Genomic DNA, 22,410 nt, shown 5'->3' with positions numbered 1-22,410 from the left:
TTATCTATTTTATTTCAAACAGATTTCATTTATTAGGAATAAAAAAAACCTTAAAAATCTTGATTTTCCAGCAGAAAAACTGGGCTACTACATAACTATCAGTAAGAAAGAATTAAGTCAAAGCTTCTGCAAACATTAAATTATTGAGATGTATTGAATTATGGATTAAAGCCCATTCAATTGGACCCCTGTTCATTATGCAATGACATTTTAAGAATTTATCTACAGTAATATTGCAAGTAAAAGTACTTTTTTGCTTATGCCAGTAAAAAAAAATCAATTTAATTATGACAAAAAAAAAAAACCTTCATATTATAAACTTTTACTCTTTTTTTGATTTACTTAAAATTTTTCTGTTACTTACACAAAACTCAATTAAAAAATAACACAAGACTCAATTAAAGATTTGCATTCAAAAATAAAAATAGAAAAATTAATGCATTTAAGAAAAAGTTAAACTTTAGTTGCATTTGGAAAACAAGGGTTAATTTATTCTGATGTTAAATTTGTCAGATATCTCTGAACCCCACCATCCCTAGCCTCTACCCCATCCTTCCCAACCTCATTTTATCCTTAAAAAAAAAGCATATTAAACCAAAACGCAATACTCCAAAAGAAAGTGAAATCAATTCATACCGATAAAGAAGGTTTGCCATTGTCTGAAGCATTAATTTTAATTGTAAAGACTTTTGGTGATTCAAAACTAAGAGTTTCATTTAATACCAGATTAGAGTCAGAATCTATGCTAAATATCCCACTGTTATCAATTAAATCAAACTTTATTGTTTGATTTTGATCTTCATCAATCACAGAAATTTTGCAAATAATGGAACCACGAGGTGAGTTTTTTTGCAAATAAACTGAGGATAGAGTTAAATTCCATGGTGATTCATTTATATCTGCCACATGAATAAGAAAAGATTTGTCATAATATTTAACTGGTTTACCATCATCAACAACTCTGATCTTAATGTTAAGAACAGAGTTTCTTTCAAAATTTAGTATGCAACTTTGACTTTTAGAGCATTGGCCATAGTCCTCATTAACTTGTAATTTGTTTCCAACAATTCTAAAAACACTTCCAGGATTTTCCAATAGAATATAGGTGTGCTGTTGTTTATCTCCAGATTTTAAACAATCAACATCAATAGCCGTCAGAAGAGCAACAATAGTTCCCTTCTTGCTATTTTCTGAAACAGTATTGTCTGATAACAATATATCATTAGGTGCTTCATTTATATCTACAAAGGTAAGTAAAAAGGTTTTTATTGTTTTTTGGTTTATTTCTCTCATTTTAAAGTGAAGAATACACACAAAAAAGTATCTAGCCAATTAATCAATAAACAAGTGCAACAACTTAAAACATCTAAGTATCTGTAACCCAATATGTCTTCTAATCATGAATTAAAGTAAAATATTACGTAGCTTTACAATTTTAAACACATACCTATTATAAAAATTTTGAAGGATTGTACTAAAGACATTGGAGGCACTCCACTATCTGTTGATTGGACAAATATTAACCATTCAGATTGAGTTTCATAGTCAAGCTGGGATACTGCTTTTAACTTATTACCAAGTATTTCAAATGGAACAGTTGCATTTAACAATGTATAGTTGAAATACTGTTGCAAATTTCCAAAATTATCTGGATCCTTTGTTGAAAAGGTCGCTAAGTTTAAAAAAAAAACATTCAGTTTTTATCAAAATCTTAATTGTAAAAAGTAGAAAATTGACATACTTTATTGGTTTGCTGAAACCTTTTACTGAAGTTTAATAAAAATCGGAAAAACAGTCTATTTTGAGTCTATTTTTTCATAATTATAAGTAAAAGATTTGATCAGATTTATAAAACTATGCATAACTGTTTTTAAGAAGTTGACTTAAAACCAAAAGTTAGATAAAAAAATCAAAATGAAAACACAGAAATTTTAAAGGAGGTAAAATTAACTCCTAATTATCTATTTAACTATTATTATACTATTATTATTATTATATATATTAGTATTATTATATATTATTATTAAATATTATTATTACTGTATATAACTATTATCATATTTAACTATTATTATGTTTTTTTAATAAAATTTTTTCTCTACCATGATTTTAGTATATCAAATGTAAAAATATTTGTAAGCTAACCAAAAATTAAAGGTTCAGTATTTTCTGCAATTGAGTTAGAACTAAGTTGAATCTCATTTGGAGGTTCATTTACATCAGTTACATTTAGGGTGAATCTTTCTTGATAAGTTTGTGAAGGAATTCCAGAGTCTTCACAATGAATAGAAACTGAGATGGATTTGACCTGAAATATATTTTGAAAATTGAAACATATTATTAAATATTACAGGAATTATGTTAATAGAAAAGTAAACTGGATGTTAGAAATTGTTATCCAATAAATAATTTATAAATTAAATACAAACACTAAAAAAAGGTTATACTAATTCCACTAACTATTTCATAATGCAATCCATTTTTTAAGAGAATAAGATCATTTGTAAGACTGTTTCCAATGTTTTGATTAATTCTGAACATTAATGAAGATTCTGTAACCCAGCAAAAATGAGTCTGCTTAACAAACTTTAAATTATCAGGATCCCTAACGTTTACAGATGCAATAAATGTCAATGGAGCTGAATTTTCTACTACCCAATTGTTTGTTAAACTTATAGAAGTTGGTACCTCATTCACATCTTGAACTGCAACTGTAACATTTTGAATAACAAAGCTTTTTGGATTACCATTGTCTGTTGATTTGATTGAAAAATTTAAGAATGACTTTATTTCAAAGTCCAAAGACAAGTTTTTCTTTAAAAAAAGTTTATTATTATAAATTTCAAATATCTTCTCTGCATATGTCTCAACTATTGCATACTCATAAAGTTGATCTTTATCCTCATCTTCTGTAGTAATATCTGCAATATACGCTCCCACAATATTTTCGTCGCACATTGCTTCATATTGGCCATTTAGAAATATGTTGGTTGGCATATCATTTTGATCTATGACAGAGATAACAAATGTAGCAATATAAGATGATCCTTTTCCATTTTGTGAGTGCACAGTAATTGAGTGTTTATCCTGCTCTTCATAGTTGAGCTTTTTATTCACAAGCAGGGTTAATTTGCACTCAATAAAATTAGGATCTGAGGCTCTAATTGAACAATTTGGGTTAAAATCATTAAGTCTAAAATAACCGCTTGCATTATCCATTAAAGTAAAATTTATTAACGAGTCACTATCTGTGCTGTATGCTATAATTGTTCCAACAGTATCATTGATATTAGAATGCTCAGGTACTTTGGGATTATTTTCTGAAAATTCTCCGCCATCACTTCTTATAATTGTATTTATTGTATTTTTATTTTTGCTGACTACTTTAACCAGAAAATCTGAAGAAACCTTTAAAAAAATTCTATTACGTTTTTATAATATATAACCTATTACAAATAATGCTTTAATTATTATTTGGTAAAAGTAAAAAAAAAGCTTTTTAGAATATTTAACCTTTAATTGTGGAGAACCATTATCTAAAGCTTCCACAACAATTCTGTAAACACCCTCATGCTTAAAATGAGCAAACTTTACTAAGTTTTGTCTTTCAATTAAAAAATACTGGCTGTCACCGCCAACTAAAGAATAGGATAAATTTTGACCCACATCTTCATCATTAGCATTAAATCTTCCAATGATTGTACCAATAGGATCCATTTCATTAGTACTATCACTAGACAAAGTCAAGTTGTATGGTGGATCATTTACATCTGCCACATAAATACTCAAGCTTTTATTAATACTATATTGAGGACTTCCATTATCAGTACAAATAATAGGTATCACCAAGACTGGATTTTTTTCAGCATTGAAAACCTTTTGCGTTTCTTTTTCCTTTACCTGTTATTAGAATAAAAACAATTAGTTTTTATTTAGGTTTTAGGTATCAACATATATTTGAGATTCTAAAGTGTTTCAAACAAATTAAAACACTTAAGAAACTCAAAACAGCATAAAAAACCTTTAACAGATCTTGCTAAATAAACTGCTTTAGTTCTATTAAATTTTATAAGTAAATGAAAAAAAAGCTGAATAGATGAGTAATTACCATCAATATATTTGAGTTGACAAAAAAGGAACTTTGAAAGCTATTGATCTCATGACAGAAATATTTTTGACCTTTGTCTTCATCTAAGGCTATCAAGATTCCCACAGTGCCATCTAAAGTGTTTTCTTCCAATCTATTGTTTGAAATCTTCACAAACACACAAAAAACATTTAAAGTAGAAAAATAAAAAATGAAACTTTTTTTTTAAAAAAAGAAACCAACTTTAAAATCAAGAAAGTTTTTAAAAACTATTTTAAGTAAGAAATATTACCAGTATATCAGAAGGAGGATCATTTTGATCGAGTATTTTGATTGTCTTTATCTCAGTTAGAGTCAGATTTCCAGAGTCAAAAACTTGTATTTTAAAAGTGATGAAAGGCAATACTTCAAAATTAAAGGCTTGCAGTGCAATTAAATTGGATCCTTTAACAGTAATCTGATCTTGGTTTGTAAGAACTTTATATGTAAATGATTGCTGATTGCGATCCAAAGAACTATCAGGATCAATAGTTATAAGAGCAGCTATCACCTGAGGAGGGGAAATGTTTTCAGCATACTCTTGTGTTGATAGCATAATTGCAGTTGGTGCTTCGTTGATATCGTTAACAGTTATCACAAATGTATACTCCACATTAACAAACTGATCTTGGCAGAGTAAAATCACAAGAATACTACTGTCTTGCTCAAAATCTGCAGCCATCGACACATAAAGAACGTTGTCCAGTATTCTAAAAAAAGTGCTGTTCAACAGAGAACACGGGTGAGATGTTGAATCAGGTGTTTTTGTATCTTCGTCAAAAATAATTATTTCAGCAAACTTTGTATCAGGTTTTACATTTTCATCGATTTTAAATGAAGAAAGAGTTATGTTTGTTGGAGGATCATTGCTATCCAAAATGTTCACTATTATCTTGTCTACTACCCATTGTGATGGAATGCCATTATCAAATGATTTAATAGTAATTATAAAATATGATTGATTTTCATAATCAGCTGAAATGTTTTTCTTAAGCTTTAATACATTATCATTGATTTCAAAGTAGTTAAAGTTATCTTGCAGTTCATACCTGTGCTGCTGCTCTGAATCTGGATCAACAGTTGTTAACAAACCTACCGTTGCACCTAAAGAGTTTTCGTAGATTGATGCTGTTCTAACACCATTGATTAAAATGCTCGTTGGAGCATCATTGCAATCCATAACGCTAACTTTGAAAGAATACTGAATGCTATAGTTACGATCCAATATTTTTATATCAACTGAATAACTTGATCTTGCTTCAAAATCTAGATTTTTATTGAGATATATATCAATATCACACTTTGATTGAGCTCCAAAGTCAGTGCTGTTCACACAGGAGAAGTGAGTTGCATTAGGCAAACTGAATGTCCCATTAAAAGTATCAAGGAGTTCAGCCTCAATAACCTCAATATGGTCTGCATCATAAACAACAAACTTGCCAATGTTGTAGTTAGTTGTAGTCATGTTTTCTAAAACTCTAATTTCTGTTTTGTTATGAAGAGTCACTTGGAAATTCAGTGAAAATATAACAACAATAGGAGGCTCGTTTTCATCTTCAACATTGATTATAAACCATTTGGCAAGCTGAACAAAAAATATTTAACTTTATAACTTGCTGATTATGCTAGAAATCCAAAACCAAAGCACAAAAACGCATAATAAAAAGTTTTTGAGCTGGGTCTCAACATTAATTACACATATATAATATATAGGTAAATAATATATATTGAAAAACATTCTTTGAAACAATCTTATGTAAAATTAATACAACACTTTCTACTATTTTTAAGTTTAATCCATGTGGACCATCTCAAACCAAAGTTCCGAAATATATATATATTCATATATATAGGTATAAAAGATTTCAATTGGTTTACAAACATTATTAAAAACAGTAAACAACATTATTTTTTTCCAAATATTTAGAAATTGCATTTTGAAAGAAAATACATGACTATAGAAATTTTTATATTCAAGATCTCTTAATTTGAGCCCTGCAAAATATGCCTCACAAAATAAATTCTAATAAAAGTAATAGAAAACTATTTGTTAAAGCCAAACTTGTATAAGCTTTGAAACAAATTAATCCTGAAAATTCTTCTCTCTATTTTGTTTTTAAAAATAACTTAACATAAATAACTAAAATTAGCATAGAAAAGTATTATCCTCATATATTGGCCAATCTTTATATCATAGCAAAGCGTTTTGAATTACACAAAAGATCTTAAATGGTAACAAGAACATTTTCACAAAGCATTTTTGAAAAAACGCTTACTGATTTGACAGGATGGCCATCATCAGAAACTTGAACAAGCACACGATGCATTTTTGTAGTTTCATAATTAGATGATTTGGATTTGTACAGCTTTCCTGAACTAAGAGTGAAACTTGAATTATCATCATCGAGCAGTACAAAACTTAACGTTTGATTTTCTTCATCTTGTGCAGAAAATTGGCCAATAAAAGTATTTATGGCACTATTCTCCTTGACTGAGTTGCTGGAAAGTTGAAAATTGTATGGAGGATCATTGACATCAAGTAAATAAATGCTAAAGCTTTTAACAAAGGATAAAGATGGAACACCATTATCCACAACCTCAATAGTTACATTGTGGACCTTTTTAGATTCAAAATTTAACAAGCAAAAATCTGCTGGATACAAAGGTGAAGTACATTTTGCATTTCTTAAAGAAGTCTAAACAAAAAACAGACAGCATTAGAAACAGAATTCTAAAAAAAAGTTATTCTTTTACTTGAGCTTTCATTTTTACTTGAGTTTATTTTTCTTTTTTAATTTTAAACATTTAGACTGTTTAAAGTCATTACCTTTATCTCATTATTTTCAATAACAAATAAGCCATCAGAAGAATCAATCAACCGAAACAAAAAAAGTTGGTTTGCATCAACATCAACTGCAGTCAGAGTCCCAACCAAAACATCCTCTTTGCTATTTTCTTTTATGCTATTGCCGGATAACTGCAGATATAAATTTTTCATAAAGTAATTGCAAAAATTCTTAAACTTTTAACAAAAAAAAAAAAAAAATGAAATTAAAAACAATTCTACTCATAAAAATTATCAAAAATTACCTGAAAAACAAACAAACTTACCAAGATATCAGTGGGATTTTCATTTACATCTCTTAATGAAACATAAAAAGTTTCTTCGATGCTCAGTGGAGGATATCCTGAATCTGTGCTTTTGATATTTATTTTAAATCTTTAAATAGAGGAGAATAAAAAAAAATTACTGATATAAGATATAAAGTAAGACAGAACATAGATGATAACAAAAAATATTTTAAAAAAACAAAACATTTTCTGCAAACATTACTAATAATAACTATGAAGTCAAAAGAAGCAATTAGTTTCAAACCTTTTATTTTCATCTTCAAAATCAAAAGGTTTTAAAGTTATAAGCTGATCATTAACAACTGTGAAATAGCCATAACCATCATTTGCAAGTTTGTAGGTGTGAGTATCCTTTTTGTTTGCATCTACTGTATAGAATTTTCCGATAACAGAACTAGATGGAAGATTTTCTACAAAGTGATCATTTGATAGTATCAACTAAAAAATTATTTTTAAAGTAAGAATAAGTATTTCTAATTAAGTAACAACGAATCCATATATCAAAATAAAAGTTTTAAAATAAACCTTTACATACTCAAAAAGGTTAATTAGATAAATGAGATAAATAAAAAAAATATCAATAATATTAATAATAATTTTTGATTGTTATTAGTTTTATTGATATTTTTTATGATTTAATTTAATTGAATCATAATCATAATTCAAAAACCTATTTCATTGGTGATTTTTTAACAAAAAAAATTTTGAAAGCTAGTATAATTTGATTGTATTCAAAAATTTATCAATTGGAAAAAAATATTCTAACTATTTACAGTAAGAATTCTTTTCAAGATCTGTTATAAGAATAAGATAATATTATATCTTATCCTTATAACAGATCTTGAAAAAATTTCTCAAATTAAGCTCAAGAGTCAAGAATTTGACTTGAGAATTGCTTGAATTTTGCGAACCATCCTTTAATGCTAAAATTTTCAAATGAATTTCAAAAATAATATTGCAATTAATAAACAATTTATTCTATTGCACACTTTTACTACCTGAGATGGTGCTTTATTTACACTTTTACAAATACTTTGAATGGGTGTCCATTTACCGGACTCCTGACAATATATTGTTTTCTCTCCATGCAGTTCAAAGGCAAGAGGACATTCCAAAGTACAGGATGCTGGGTAAAATGTGTTATTCTTCGGACAAATTACTGATGGATTCCAACATGAATGATCTAAAAAAAGTTACAGAGAAAAAGATAAAATATTGCCTTTAGTTAAAATAGCAAAATTTAAAATTTCTCACTATGTGTATTGGTGAAAGAAATTTTTTTTTTAATAATGAATGATTGTTATAATATATTACTTTTATAATGAATAACTTTTATGTTCAATGTTTTACATAAGCATTTAATATTTAAACATAATCTAGCAAGTATTTTGTTCAGCTATTAATTCTAATTCTAAACTTTGCAATAAGCTTATTAATTTCCTGAGCCACAATCAGCATATTTTATCAGTTTAAAGTTTAAATTAAGTTTTACATGTAAGTAACTCAAAAAAAAAGGGATATTTTTATATGAAACATATGAAAATTTATTTCTTGTTAAATTGCTTTAGACACAAGTTATGGACATTTATGAGTTTTTCATATTACTGAACATATATACTTTTGACATATATGCATATATACCTTTGGCCTGGCACGAATCTAAAAGAGGTAGACCACAATCTTTTGGAATACATTTTGTTTTATTTTCAATTTCAAAACCAGGGAAGCAAGAGCATTTTCCAGCAGTGCATAAATGGTTGCACCCTTTATTAGGTTCACCACATGAACTTATTTCCTAAAACATAAAACAAACTTGAAAAATGATAAAGTTTATACACAGGTAAAAAGATAAAGTGTCCAATTTTCTATAATATAAAGATTGAAAAAGAGTATTATAGAGGCAATAAGATATTAAATGCAATTCAACTCTCAATTCACTAAGTTAAACTTTTTAATGTCTTAATCACACATAGTTTAGCAGGGAGTATTTCCGGTGTAGTAAAGCCATTAATACTTCAGAACATTCTACTAAACTATTGTACAACAATGCAAAATACTTTTGCATTGTTTATGTTTATATATGATATTCTAGTTTCTTTTTACATTACCTCCAATTTGGGACACCTTTCGCCCAAACAAACAGGTTGAGAAACTATATATCTAATTCTTTTTTTGACACCAAATGAACAATCTGATTGGCATTGTCCCCAGCTGCTCCATTCTCCAACCTAAAAGAAGTCAATTAATATTTTCATCTTTACAATAAATATTACAATACAAATGGCATACTTTAAATCTTATGAACAACTTCCTATTTTTATCCTTTAATTAAATAGTAATCCTTTATTATATCAGTTTCTAAGAGAATAATGCTTACTAAACATTTTTTGCTGCTGGCAAAACTGGTACATGTTTTGTTTTCAAACAAGACACCACAAGGATTACCATTACATTTTGGTGGTTGAAGAATTGATCTATATCTTTGCGTGAAACCAACACCACACCCTGTTGAACAGGAGGACCAAGAAGACCATTCAGTTAAGCTGCAATCAATATTTTTGTATGAATTACACTGCTCAGTAATTTGTAGTTCACTTTGTAAACATCGATTATTTGAACACTGGCTTTGAATTTGAATACGCCGTGTTATCATTTTAAGCCCTAGTTGGAAAAATGTTACCAGGTGTGAAATAACAGCTTGATAATAAATATTTTAAATTTCCTGCATCTGTTACTAGACTAGTCATATGGAGCTAAATAAAAAACTTAATTTTCAATCATCAGCTATCTTGTATCATGAAGAAAAAAAGCTTGTAGTTTTAAAACATCTTATAGCTGCAACAAATTTTCTTTCTTATCAATTATGATTGTAGGTGATCTTGGAGTATATACATCATCGATATATATTTTCTTATTCATGATTTTTGATGATGATACCTTTCTCAATTCTTATTTATTTGAAAAATTGGGAACATATAATGGCCATTACCAGGATTATCTGATTTAATTGAAGTAGAAATAATGCGAAATACTCAAAATCGTGAAAAATGAGTATTAAATTGCAGCATTAAAAACAAATTTTTTTTTACTCCTACCAGGTCCACATTCGTTTGAGCAAGCTGACCAGTTCCCCCATTCCCCATACTAGAATTACAAAATAGGCAAAAATATAAAAAACGAAACAAAAAGAAAATATTTACAATTTTTTCATATTTTTTTTAATTTTTATTTTAAAATATATTTTTTTAAAAACTTTAAAAAGGTTCCAGTATATATATTTTAATTCAAAGATAAATTCATTCATACTTTTATTAATGTAAGTGATATCTGAATACAAATTACCTTGCATGAAACAGGTGTAACAGTACATGACTGGGTTTCAGAAGTTTTATCACAGCGTTCTGAACAACTCCCTTTTACTTTCACTTTTCGAGACCTGGTTTGACTTCCTTTCTTAGGATTACAATCTCCTAAAAATTAAAAGTAATTTTTAAAAGTGTATTATAAGTTACCATAGTAGTTAAGACTTTTAAGTGAAAGACAAAGCATCTATCAACACTCATTTTAAAATAACACATTTAGAATTGAATCTCCATCATTAATGAGTTATTTATAAATGCTGTTTTTATAATTCTACTTCTAAAGAATTTGTAACTGGTAAATTAAAAATCCTTTTTAAAGTGCTTTTTGAAAAAAAAAAATCAATGAAATATTGTTCTAAGGTAACTTATGTAACTACTAATAAAGATAAGTCAAAATTAGCAAAATCTGCTAAATGGTACTGTAATAGAGTTTAAAAAATCTTACAAACCATTACACATGATGATATAAATTAACAAAGGAATTATACCAAAGCAGTTCCCCCAGTTTGACCAGGTATCGTATTCACAGTTCACAGGGCAACAGCTAAAAAAATTTAAATTATAACTAATTTATGTTATGTACATCAGTTTAGGTTAAAAATACTTATCTTTGAGCTGTCAGGGTTACTACTATGTATCTATTTGATTTGATGCAATAATAAATGGGTTAGACATTTAAGAGTCCCTCAGCATCATTAAAACTTATAGTTAAAAGCCATGTTAGAATAACTAATCAATGTCACTGGGGACATAACTTGAAATTTCCTTAAAGGGGTGGTTTAAGATTTTAAAATGTCAATATGAAGGAATTCGCTAATTTTCAAATCAAAATATTAAATAGAAAAAAATAATTTCAAATGTAAAGTAAAAGTTTCAGTTCCTTTCACTCCCTTTCCTTGTTAAGTCATAGAATATCATAATTTTTTGAAAATAACTGATGAGTCAAACAAACTTAGAATAAGTTCGGCTTGTTTCAAATCAAACTGCAAAATGTCAACTTAGCTTCTTTAGTTACGTTGATTTTACTTTTAAGTCTGAGTTTTTTGGTGATTTCCTAAAACTTGAATAATATTTTAAAAATATTTGACACTTTGCATTGACCTAACTAACTCATTTGCCAGTTTAATAACTTCTTTTAGAAGAATTATTCATGACATTAATAGCTTTTATAATTTCCACTTCATTATGTGTAGTTAAAAAGAAAAAATATCCATTGTTGGTTTCCCATTAAGCAACTAGTAAGTAAAGAAATTTTCTCTTTATCTTGCTTATCATGGCCAATTTTACAGTTGAAACTGTAGAAACTGTGGCTTATCTATTCTAAAACAAATTGATTAGGGCCTGGTTTAAGTAAAGAATTTTAACAAGCTGACAAGCTCCCGGAGAAAAACTTTTTAATAATTTTTAGTAATTTCAATTTTGAAGCAATAAATCACAAGACAGTTAATGCTGATGTGATCAATAGCTTTTTAATAAACTCAGAGTAATATGTTATGATCCGTAGTATATTTTATAAAAGTTACATTACATAGTATTATATAAAGTAATACAGTGGTTTTCATAAATTTAGACGCACTCATTTTTTTTACATATATGTAAGAAAATGCTTAGAGTAAAAATAAAATAAAAGTGCTACTGCTAAGTTTCATATATAAATTAGTAGAGGAAGTGAAACTCTATTAAAGAGTACCTTAATTTTTTTTACAGGATGTTTATTACTCATTCTATACCAATTAACACAAAAAAGTTAATAGATAAGCTTGATTTTATTTTATTCATAAATTTAGACGCACAATCAAAAAAGTCTTATATCTTGTTAGTTAATAGTTAATTAGTAGTTTTTTTCCCATATTTCTCATTAATAGGCGTAAATTAATTGATTTTGTCAAAAAACCTTATATAGATATAACTTACCTGGAAATAGTTAATCATAATTTGATAAAGAAACAAGAGTTAAGTTAGTTTTGCACTAAAAAGATGCGAAAAATGGGCAAAAGACGTATCACTCAAGCTGAAAGGTGGCAAATAATTGCTCACATCAAAGAAGGAACCAAAAGTAATAGAGAAATTGCTAGGTTAATAGGAAATTCTGAGAAATGCGTTTGGACAACGAAGCAAAACTTTCTTCACACTGGTGGTGCCAGCGAGAAAACGAGGCTAGGTAGACCCTTGTCAACCACCAGAAAGGACGATAGTGCCCTTTTAAGAGTTGTCAGAGCTAATCCAAGAATTAGTTACAAATAATTGAACACAGAACTCAATACAACGCGAAATACATCTATTTCTAAAAGCACAGTCCGCCGAATACTTATTAAATACAAGATTAGAGTCTACTCTGCTTTGAAGAAACCGCTCTAGCGTCCATATGACAAACAAAGGAGACTAAAATCGTGTCGTGAAAGAAGAAGGTATTGGACAATAGAACAATGGAAAAACATTATATGGAGTGATGAGAGTAACTTTGAGCTTATCAATTGCAAATCTATCATAACAGTCAAAAGAATGGCTCACAAAAAGTATTACGCCAGATACATTAGACCGACTGTACAAAGTGGAGAAGGCTTGATAGGAATCTGGTCATGCTTTAATTACAAAGGTGTTGGTATGTGCCAAACATACACCGGGAGAATCAACTCCAGAATATACGTAATAGTACTGGAAAACAACCTAATTCCATCAATTGACCTGCTTATGCTCAATGATAAACCATGGAAACTTCAACAAGATGGCGCTACTACACATACTGCATACTATACAAAGGAGTGGTTCAAAGATAATAATATCAAGACAATACCGTAGCCTCCATACTCACCTGATTTGAACCCAATTTGAACCCAATTGATTTGAACTCAAATTTCCACACTTGGCCAGCTGAAGAACATCCTTAAGGAGACCTGGTATAGGGTTCCCGAAGCGATGTGCAAAAATCTTTTTGAGTCTATGCCTAGAAGAGTTCTTAGTTGTATTAAAGCAAAAGGCAGATACACAAAATATTGATAGGTTCATAAATTACGCCTCCTAATGTATCGTGCGTCTAAATTTATGAACATTTTTTTTTTGTCTCACTTTTTTAATACCATGTAGTTGTACCTAATTACTATTTAGTATTTGTATTTTTTTTGTAAATTTTTTTAAAATTTTGTATTCTGTATGTATTTATCTTATAAATAGAAAAAAAAACTAAACCGAAATCTTTTTTCATTATTGTTTTATCGCTAAAAAACTAAAAATTTAAATTCTTAAATATGAGTGCGTCTAAATTTATGAAAACCACTGTATATGTTATATGTGTATCATAGGCGTAGAACGCGCTGGGGATCGGGGGCTAGAGCCTCATCCGGAAACTTGTCGCTGGGGTTTTTCCCCACCCGGGGAAATTCACCAAGCTTTAAAAAATATTTAAAAAATAAAAACCATAATATACTTAAACATTAACAAATATAACAATTTAAAAACGATTGTAATATTTCCGCAAATACCTATGGTGATTTTCAAAAGTTTATATTATTTTTCGAATTTCAGTAATTCCACGCTTCTGATGAGACTCATTTGAGATCGGTAAAAACGTAATAAAAAGCAAAATAACGGAACTACATAAACTAAAGAGTTGTGTAAGTTAAACTTTCGTTTAGTATTTTTTTTTTTTTGATAAATTTGGCAGTATTATTTGTATTAAATATTTAAAAGTTTTGAATTAAAAATCATTTGAATTAAAAAAACGTAAGTTTTTGAAGAAATTTTTAAGTTGTTCAATGGTATATTGACTTTTAAGTAATAAGTTGTACGATAATGTAGAATAAAGAAATTTATTGAATACTTTTCAAAAAAAGAATATCAAATTGAAGCAGTTGCATTGTTTTCTGAATTTCAAAATGCTAATAACTTCCAAGATAATACTCATGAAAGTTTATCATTTGTTCAGTTAGATGATGCAACTGATTCAACCGCTGTTGTTGAGTCGCCGTCTTTTACAGAGGAGCCTAGACCTTTTTGTTCAAGACAGTCATCTTTTCCATCAAAAAAGGGAAGAAAACTCAAACAAAGCTGGAATGAAAAACATAAATTGGTTTTACATGACCGCTTGAAAGAAAAAGTTTTTTGTTCTACCTGCATCAAAGCTACCCAAATGAAAATGCCTTTATCTCGTAGTTCAAGAGAAAAGGATTTGTACGAAGCTTTTATTTTAAACGGATTTCCTAATAGGAAGAAAGCGTCACAAATTTTTGGTTCTCACGAGCGATCTGAACTCCATTGGGCGTCTGTTAGTATGATCGCCTCAGCAACACTGGAATCGACATTTATCCAACAGCTTAATCATCACCAAAATAAAGAAATGATGGATAATCGTACGGCTTTATCAAAAATATTTACAACACTTCTTTATTTGGTAATTCCTCAATTTCGTTTAAGAAAAATTTAGATAAACTATTAATCATTAAATTTATTTACTTGATAAATAAATGTTCCTTCTAAATGTATTAGGGAACGTAAGGCCTTTTTATTCGTGGAAAATTTGAAAATAATTGAAACTTTCGCATGCTACTCAAACTACGAGCAGACGATTCTCTGGAACTGAAGAAATGGTTGAACCGTCCTGAAAAGCAAAAGTGGCTCTCGCCTGATATTGAAAACGAAATTCTACAAGACTTTGCTCATGCAACGCTTCGTGAGCTATGCAAAAGTATAAGGGAATCACAATTCTATAGTTTGATCCGATGAAACAGCGGATATGTCCACGAAAGAACAAGTTTCGATCTGCAGTGTTAATGAAAAATTTAAAATTGAGGAGCTTTTAATGGGATTTTAGCAAACCGAAAACATCAAGAACTGTTTAATGGAAGTTTTGTGTCGATTTAGCCTGTTGATTCAAAATTTTCGGGGCCAATGTTTTGACGGATCGTCTAAGATGTCTGGAAGTATCTATGGATTGCAGACTTTAATGAGTGGGAAAGAAGGGTGGGCTTTTTACGTGCACTACCGCGCTCATAATCTCAACTTGGTAGCACAAGATTCTTTTGAAAATCAAACAGAGATCAGAAATATTATGAATTTAGTGCAATAATTCATCGTATTTACCCGTGGATCTCCAAAACGATTGGCATGTTTCAACAAATTTCGAATTGTAGAGGATGTAGAAAGCGGAACATCACTGCTGCCATTTTGCCACACTCGATGGATCCTTAGAAAACTGTCCATTATATCTATTAAGAGTAACTATTCCGCCATTATTAACTGGTTAGAGGATTTTGAAAATCATTCTGATAAAACAGCCAAAAAGAAGTCAGCAGCAGCGGGTTATCTAGAATCTTTTTGTAAGTTTGACACATTTTTCAAATTGGAAATTTTGCGCATGATCTTCACGTTAATCGAGGATGCTAATACAGCACTCCAAGGTAAACATTGTTTTATTTCATAGTGTCTTTTTAAATATATTATTTTAAGCAAATTATAATGTTAAAAGCTTATTGAAAATTATTTTAGGCATGCAGCTTAATTTTTGCAAAGCAAAAAATACCATCAACACGGGGTGATACTCGCTTCATAGTCTAATGGGATGCAGCTGTTGTAGCAGCAGAATGTAGTTTACTTGACAAACCAGAGATGCCACGTAAAATTACATCAAATTTTACTGGAAGTGGAGTTCCATACTTTGCTACGACTCCAGAGGAGCACTACCGCCAGCTTTTCTATGCATCTCTGGATTGTGTTATAGCAGGACTTGCGACCCGTTTCAAACCGACTGAGAATACTGAGCATTTAGCAAATGTAGAAAAATTTCTCATTGTTCAGTGCTTAGAAGTTGGATTCGTTGAGGCTTTTTACAAAGATGACTTTGAAGATTATAGAAGGCTACAACTCCATCGCGACATATTTATGGATCATGCAAAGTTCAAGAATATTCAAATAATTAATTTTAATCAGTTTTGAAAGAGGTTGTAGACTATGACGGTGTCTTTTCTCAACTAATTTCACTGATTCCCAAGTTTATGAAAATGGTAAAAATTTTACTATGTATGCCTGTCACCTCATGTACGTGTGAGCGCTCTTTTTCTTGTCTTCATAGGCTAAAGAATTATTTGCGTTCTACAATGTCTCAGAAGCGATTGAATCATCTCGCTATTTTAAATTGCCATCGCGATATTGCCTACACTCTTGATCTTGATCATTTGATCGATGAGTTTATAATGCATGCCTCCATACGCATGAACACATTTTGCTTGAGAAAATAAATTACATTTTTATGCCCATTGAAAAAACTTTTAATTTCTTATTATAGACTTCTACAAAATAGTACAAAATAGTTTATGCCCCACCCGGGAAAACTAAAACTCTACGCCTATGATGTGTATAACATATATTACTTTATATATGTAAGCATTAAAGGTTTATTCATTCTAAGAAATTATCCCTATTTCTTCGTTCATGGCAACAAAAGCAACAAATAAATAATATCTAAAATAACTTGGTGAATTATTTTTAGGTAGTTTTAAGTTTTTTAATTGGGGATCTGAGGAGAAACACGTAATATAGGAATTCTGTTATTCAAGATAGATTGCGAAGAGGCATGGGGCATGCTCAAATTTTAAGTGTGTCATGCTTTTCTGTATGTTTATGATTATGTAAAGCCTAATGTTCTCCCACCCCACCCCACCCCATTTCTTTCTATATTTTTAAATAACTTAAAATAGTAGTAACTTTTAAACGAGAAAATATTTTTTGATGAAATTTGAAACCTGTCGATGAACTTTTATCTAGTTTAATATAACCCAAAAATATTTAGGAGACTTCTAGTAAGGGGTCAGTTAGGGGTAGAGGTTGGCTCAAATTAACATAACTTTTTGCAAGCCATCCTCATTCAACACAAATACTAACATACTCAAAATTTGTACAAGCGTTAGTTTGGTAAACAACTCTAAACAAGTGCGGCAGAGAAACAAAAAAATTTGTTTTAGCCTATCAAAAAGCAAAAAAAAAAAAACAATACCTTTCAGTGGTCAAAATAGTGAAATAAGTGAAAAGCTTATTACTTAAAAAAGTCTCGCCGACGTTGACGTAGAAGTTCAAAATTACTTGCAATCAACTCCTATCAGCATGTATTATCACCCCACCCCCACCCACCCACTCCACAGGTTTTTTAAAGGGTTTTAGTAAATACCAGGTCCCCATATTTTCAAACTGTGACTTATTAACTAAGTTTTACGCTTCAGTTTGAAATTCAATAGTTTGTTTTTACTACTCGATTCTGGTACACTTTTCTAGTTTGCTACATTAAACTAGCGATATGCAGTTTCTCTTGATCAATCCGCAAGTCACAACGTTTGGACTTTTTTCGATAAGAATTGCAACTTTAAAGTTGCAGCCGTTTTTTTATCAACACTACCAGTTAATCGAATTAAACAATAAGCTATTCGGTTAAAACCAGAGTGACGTTATCAAAGTTCTTAATGGAATGTTTATCAAAAGAATATTTATCAATGGAATGTTTATCAATGGAATGCTTTTCAATAGAATGTTATCAATGGAATGCTTATCAATGGAATGCTTATCAATGGAATGTTTATCAATGGAAATTTTGTCAGTGGAGAATTTCTAAAATTAGCTTTTATAAGTATTTTTTAAATATTGTTACCTATTCTACTAAATTACGCAATACGATTCCAGTAAGAAAATATTTGGTCGTGAGTTTTACAATGCGTCTGTCTAGTTTTTTATGTTTATAGAGCTCGTCAATTTTTTTTTTCTTTTTTGGAAATATTGGATTAGAAAGTTCTTCCGCACTTTTCACCGTTGCAAATGAGTCTCAGGGAGTTGATTCTGAAGCGATACGCAGCTCCTACTGGTGGAGGAGGATCCAAGACTAAGTAGCCGCTGTATAGCCTCCACACTTCGCTGTTCTCACACATCAGTGCTGCAATATCTTCATTCAGGAAAGGTTTTATTGTTGGGAATTTGGGTTCTTAACAGTCTGACACAACATGAAAAGAACATGCGCTTGAAAATCTGCACATTCTTGCTCTCCAAAAAGCGACGCTTTGACCGGTTAGATCACTTAATCACTGACAATGAGAAATCTTAAAAAAGAATAACGGGCAGAATCAGAACTCAAAACAGATCCTCACAAAAAAAAGGTCATGTTGTCAGTGCAGTAGGATGTACATGGCATTGTACATTTCGAGCTTTTTAATCTCAATATGTCAACTACTGGAAAGACTCAGTCAGCAAGTCACTCAAACCCAGCCACAGCACTAAAAGATTCATTTTCTGCATGAAAATGCTCGACCGCGTATGGTTAAATCGACTATCCCAGTGGGCATGTATCTTCTGCACGATTTTTTACGGACGTCTTACGGACATCTTACGGACTTATGGACGTCATACGGACGTCGTGCGGACGATGTATGCCCACTGGGATATTTGAGGCTTTTAGAGATGGAATAGGAGATCTTGTCCCACCCGCCATTTCTCTAGAAATCGCTCCAAGCAACTATCACCTTTTCCGTGCCCTGCAATTTCACACGTCAAAGAAGAGCTTCAACAATGTTTGCCAGCTCGAAGCCGACATTTTTAAAAATATATCTCCTTTCATAAATTAGTGTTATAAAGAGTTATGCAAATAAAAATTTGAAAACGTTATCAATAATTTCTAACAACTCTGCTATTAACTTATACATTAAAAGGAATTTTAAATTCAACTTTATAACAAGCTAAATTATTATTATTATCAACAACTCTCCATTCATTGCCTAATGAATGGAGATTTTGTTTTTGATAATAATGGCGACTATATTGTAGATTAATTGTGTTTATTAAGAGGGTTGTAATGAATTAAACTATTTCATGAAAATGCGATAGGAGTTTTTTTCCAACCAAATATTATATTAATGGGTAAAAGTTAAACATCTTTTGTCAAGTACAAACCTAAACTCGACTTTATTCTGCTGCAACGTATAATCCTAACTTCTTTTCTCGTTAAAATACGTAAATAAATGTTGACGCTTAAATAAAATGTATTTTTAAGTTTTTACACTTGAAAAACCTTTACGGCGGTGTTTTGTGAACTAAAAATTGATCGCAGCATTTGTAATTCAAATCTAAAGAACTTTTCGATTAAGTGTGTTTGTGATGATGGAGGTAAATATTACTTATTAAAGGAGAAGAAACCAGACACAGTGTAAGTGAAAACCATGTTCATTTTAAATCATGAAATAACCTCTCTCCCAGGTGTCCAGTGTAAGTTTGGTATTTCGCGTCATAGAATCTCTATAAGTCAAGATTAAAGAAATAAATTTACTTTAAAACTTTTATGAGGATCTGTAACCTGAAATTAATATGCCTTATAAACTTTTAATTTACAGTACAAGTGTCCGAAAACAAGTTTTGAACAAGAAATTTGATAACTTAGGTTAGCAGAAATACACTTTGATAAATATTAGAAACGTTTTGTAGCATCAAGTGCTCTTCAGTTCTTAACTTGTCTAAAATCTTTTAATGTTTAGAATTTTTCCTTCCCGCCTCACACTTTATTAAGATTCCCACGTTTTTAATTTCAGCTAATGCTGTCAAAACTCCAATTTCCTTTTCATATGCATAAAGAATAGAATTAGTATAAGTGGTAGCCTTTATTATATGTTAGACCTACATCAACGCAAAATGAGCGAGTAAAATTTTTTTTATGATTGTGCATGTCTAATAGATAATAGGTTATTAAAGAAGGTGATTTAGTCCATTTAAAGTATCTGTCAAGATCGGGGAAGAATAATAAAACGGAGTTTATCAGCTACAAGTTTTACAGTTTATACCATTATATTAAGTAATTTACTTAACAAAATATAATAATAGATAGTAAAAACAAATAGTAAGCCTACAAAATGGGGCTAAAAAAAGTAAGACTTACACAAATTATCTAGTTGCACCATAGTTAATCTGGCACTGTCCATCATTATCATTAGGAACATAGGCAAAGGAATTAAGGAGAAATAGACAACTGTAGCAGATTGTGAGTGTTGTCATGCTTTTTCTCACTCAAAACCATGATTGTTGGATAAAACTATGGTCACTTAACAAAACAAGGTTAATAATTTCTTAAAACAACTGGATTGTTTTAAACCATACAGACATGTTGAATAGCTTTAATTTATATATACTTACATATATACATATGTTGAACATGTATGTTCTCTAATGATAGATTAGAGAAAACAAAGGTTCTGGGTATGGTTTTATTGTGCTAATATAAAATTCACTGTTGTTCACGATGCTAAAAAAATTTCTATGATTAGGTCAATAACTTAATTTTCTCTAGCTGAGAGGTGGTAATTAATTTGTATTAGTAAGAATAAAGCTACTGAAGCAAGTCATAAGTTATTTAAATTTTCTATAAATATTTTAAAATCCAGGAAGTAACTTATGAGTCCTATTAATATTATTCTTAATAAAGTACAGCCCAACATAAAAAATTTACTTTTAAAATGTATATATATTTTAAATACTCCAAAATTCTTTGGAATTGAAAGGGTAGCAAATTGAACAGCTCTACAAAATTATGAAAAAGTTGATAATCTCCATTAACTGAATTTAAAACGTAAACTTACTTAAAATATTTGATAAAACTCAGTAGAAAAATGAAACATACTCATAACAGGTAAAGATTTAATTAAAATGGTAACAAACAATAAGAAAAAGGAATACAGAACAAAACCTTTTAGCATTAATATTATTTCATCTTCTTCATCTTCCTAATGTACTTGACATTTTGACATTGTATTCTCTTCAAAAGTGTTTTTTAATAATCACAAATAATAAAGTTAAAATTTCTTTTATAAATATGTAAGAATGAACTGAAAAATACCCTTTAAGTATATTCTTATCCTTCTCATTATCTCGAAAAAAAAAGAATTTTTTAAGCTCTTCTTTTTTGCTTATTTAAGTGGAACTTGGGATGTTGGGAATGGGATGATGATGCTAGAGTAGAGGATATTGGTGAGCCATACTTTTGTTTTTTAGATAAGTTCAGATAAGTGCACTAAAATCAGATATGGGGATCAAAAAAAGATTGATCTCTGCAATGAATTTCGATCGAACAACCTTAATCTGATTTCTCGGGGCAGTCGCAATTAATACACTTTATTAGAGAATTTACAAAACTTAAGAAAGCTAAGTTAATTGAAAACTTTAATTTTATTTTAGGTATTCTCTTTAAATTGGATAGAGAACTTGTGGTTATTGAAAGACTTTTTTTGGTTATTGAGAGACTGTATTTGACATTTCTGCCCAAAATTCGTTGTGATTGTAGATACCTTACGATGATGAATTAAAGAATTGTCATAGCAGAAAATTCAAATTGTATTTTAATCTACAGCAAAAATTTAACTAAATATATTGCAAACACAGATACACTGTAAAAAATTAACATGGTACAACATATTTTGGATACTCATAAACTCGGTATTCGTCAAAAGTTTGGTCTCCCTTCTGACGCTCCTCATGTTGTTGCTCAAAGGAAGAAATCGAGATGGTGCGTTCTTACTCTGAGGAGACGAGTTACGTGTAAACTTAATGAATTGAATATTATTTTTTTTAAATTGAAAGTAGTAAGACGTCTTAAACTTTTTTTAAGTAGCATGTATAATGCAAACTTTGTAACTGATTGCATAAACCTTTTGACGCACGTCGAACAATTTTTGACAAATCTTTTGACGCAAGTTGTATTTAAAATATGTTACATTTGTGAATGTGCATTTTATACGCAAAATTCGAATGTTTTTTTAAAATGTTTTTAACTAAATTTAG

At 29.7% G+C, this 22,410-nt stretch overlaps 1 protein-coding gene, 1 long non-coding RNA gene and 1 pseudogene across 6 annotated transcripts in view; 2 read left to right on the top strand and 1 right to left on the bottom strand.

Annotated features, from left to right (window-relative positions):
* The window catches only part of LOC145189935 (protocadherin Fat 4-like), a 36,304-nt gene that overhangs the window by 9,826 nt on the left and 4,068 nt on the right, over positions 1-22,410 (bottom strand). For 3 of the 4 annotated variants that reach the window (XM_090090528.1, XM_090090526.1, XM_090090527.1), the window contains exons 3-20: positions 11,109-11,164; positions 10,601-10,728; positions 10,354-10,402; positions 9,636-9,919; positions 9,367-9,486; positions 8,900-9,053; positions 8,257-8,441; positions 7,503-7,696; positions 7,238-7,346; positions 6,954-7,103; positions 6,403-6,822; positions 4,380-5,711; positions 4,109-4,255; positions 3,514-3,900; positions 2,461-3,408; positions 2,146-2,308; positions 1,448-1,672; positions 637-1,241 (exon numbers count right to left, since the gene is read on the bottom strand). In XM_090090528.1, the coding sequence (XP_089946654.1) occupies positions 637-1,241; positions 1,448-1,672; positions 2,146-2,308; positions 2,461-3,408; positions 3,514-3,900; positions 4,109-4,255; positions 4,380-5,711; positions 6,403-6,822; positions 6,954-7,103; positions 7,238-7,346; positions 7,503-7,696; positions 8,257-8,441; positions 8,900-9,053; positions 9,367-9,486; positions 9,636-9,919; positions 10,354-10,402; positions 10,601-10,728; positions 11,109-11,164 (5,656 nt within the window). Of the gene's footprint in view, positions 1-636; positions 1,242-1,447; positions 1,673-2,145; positions 2,309-2,460; positions 3,409-3,513; positions 3,901-4,108; positions 4,256-4,379; positions 5,712-6,402; positions 6,823-6,953; positions 7,104-7,237; positions 7,347-7,502; positions 7,697-8,256; positions 8,442-8,899; positions 9,054-9,366; positions 9,487-9,635; positions 9,920-10,353; positions 10,403-10,600; positions 10,729-11,108; positions 11,165-12,534; positions 12,961-22,410 lie in introns of those variants that run through there. The other variant, XM_090090529.1, reaches the window with a different exon arrangement.
* Positions 1,125-21,937, top strand: LOC149887275 (uncharacterized). The gene is made up of 4 exons (XR_016453373.1): positions 1,125-1,249; positions 14,143-14,231; positions 21,549-21,600; positions 21,808-21,937. It is a non-coding gene; the product is annotated as an uncharacterized LOC149887275 (long non-coding RNA).
* LOC149887276 (zinc finger MYM-type protein 1-like) lies at positions 15,340-16,904 on the top strand (annotated as a pseudogene). Its single transcript, XR_016453371.1, has 2 exons — positions 15,340-16,013; positions 16,102-16,904. The product of XR_016453371.1 is annotated as a zinc finger MYM-type protein 1-like (transcript).

This window comes from Hydra viridissima, unplaced genomic scaffold, assembly GCF_058129835.1.
Source record: "Hydra viridissima isolate aposymbiotic clone 2 unplaced genomic scaffold, HvirCarnegie_v1 scaffold_6, whole genome shotgun sequence".
In the NCBI taxonomy this organism is placed as follows: Eukaryota; Metazoa; Cnidaria; class Hydrozoa; order Anthoathecata; family Hydridae; genus Hydra; species Hydra viridissima.
Note: the sequence above shows the minus strand (reverse complement) of the source record. Positions and strands in the feature narration are given on the sequence as shown.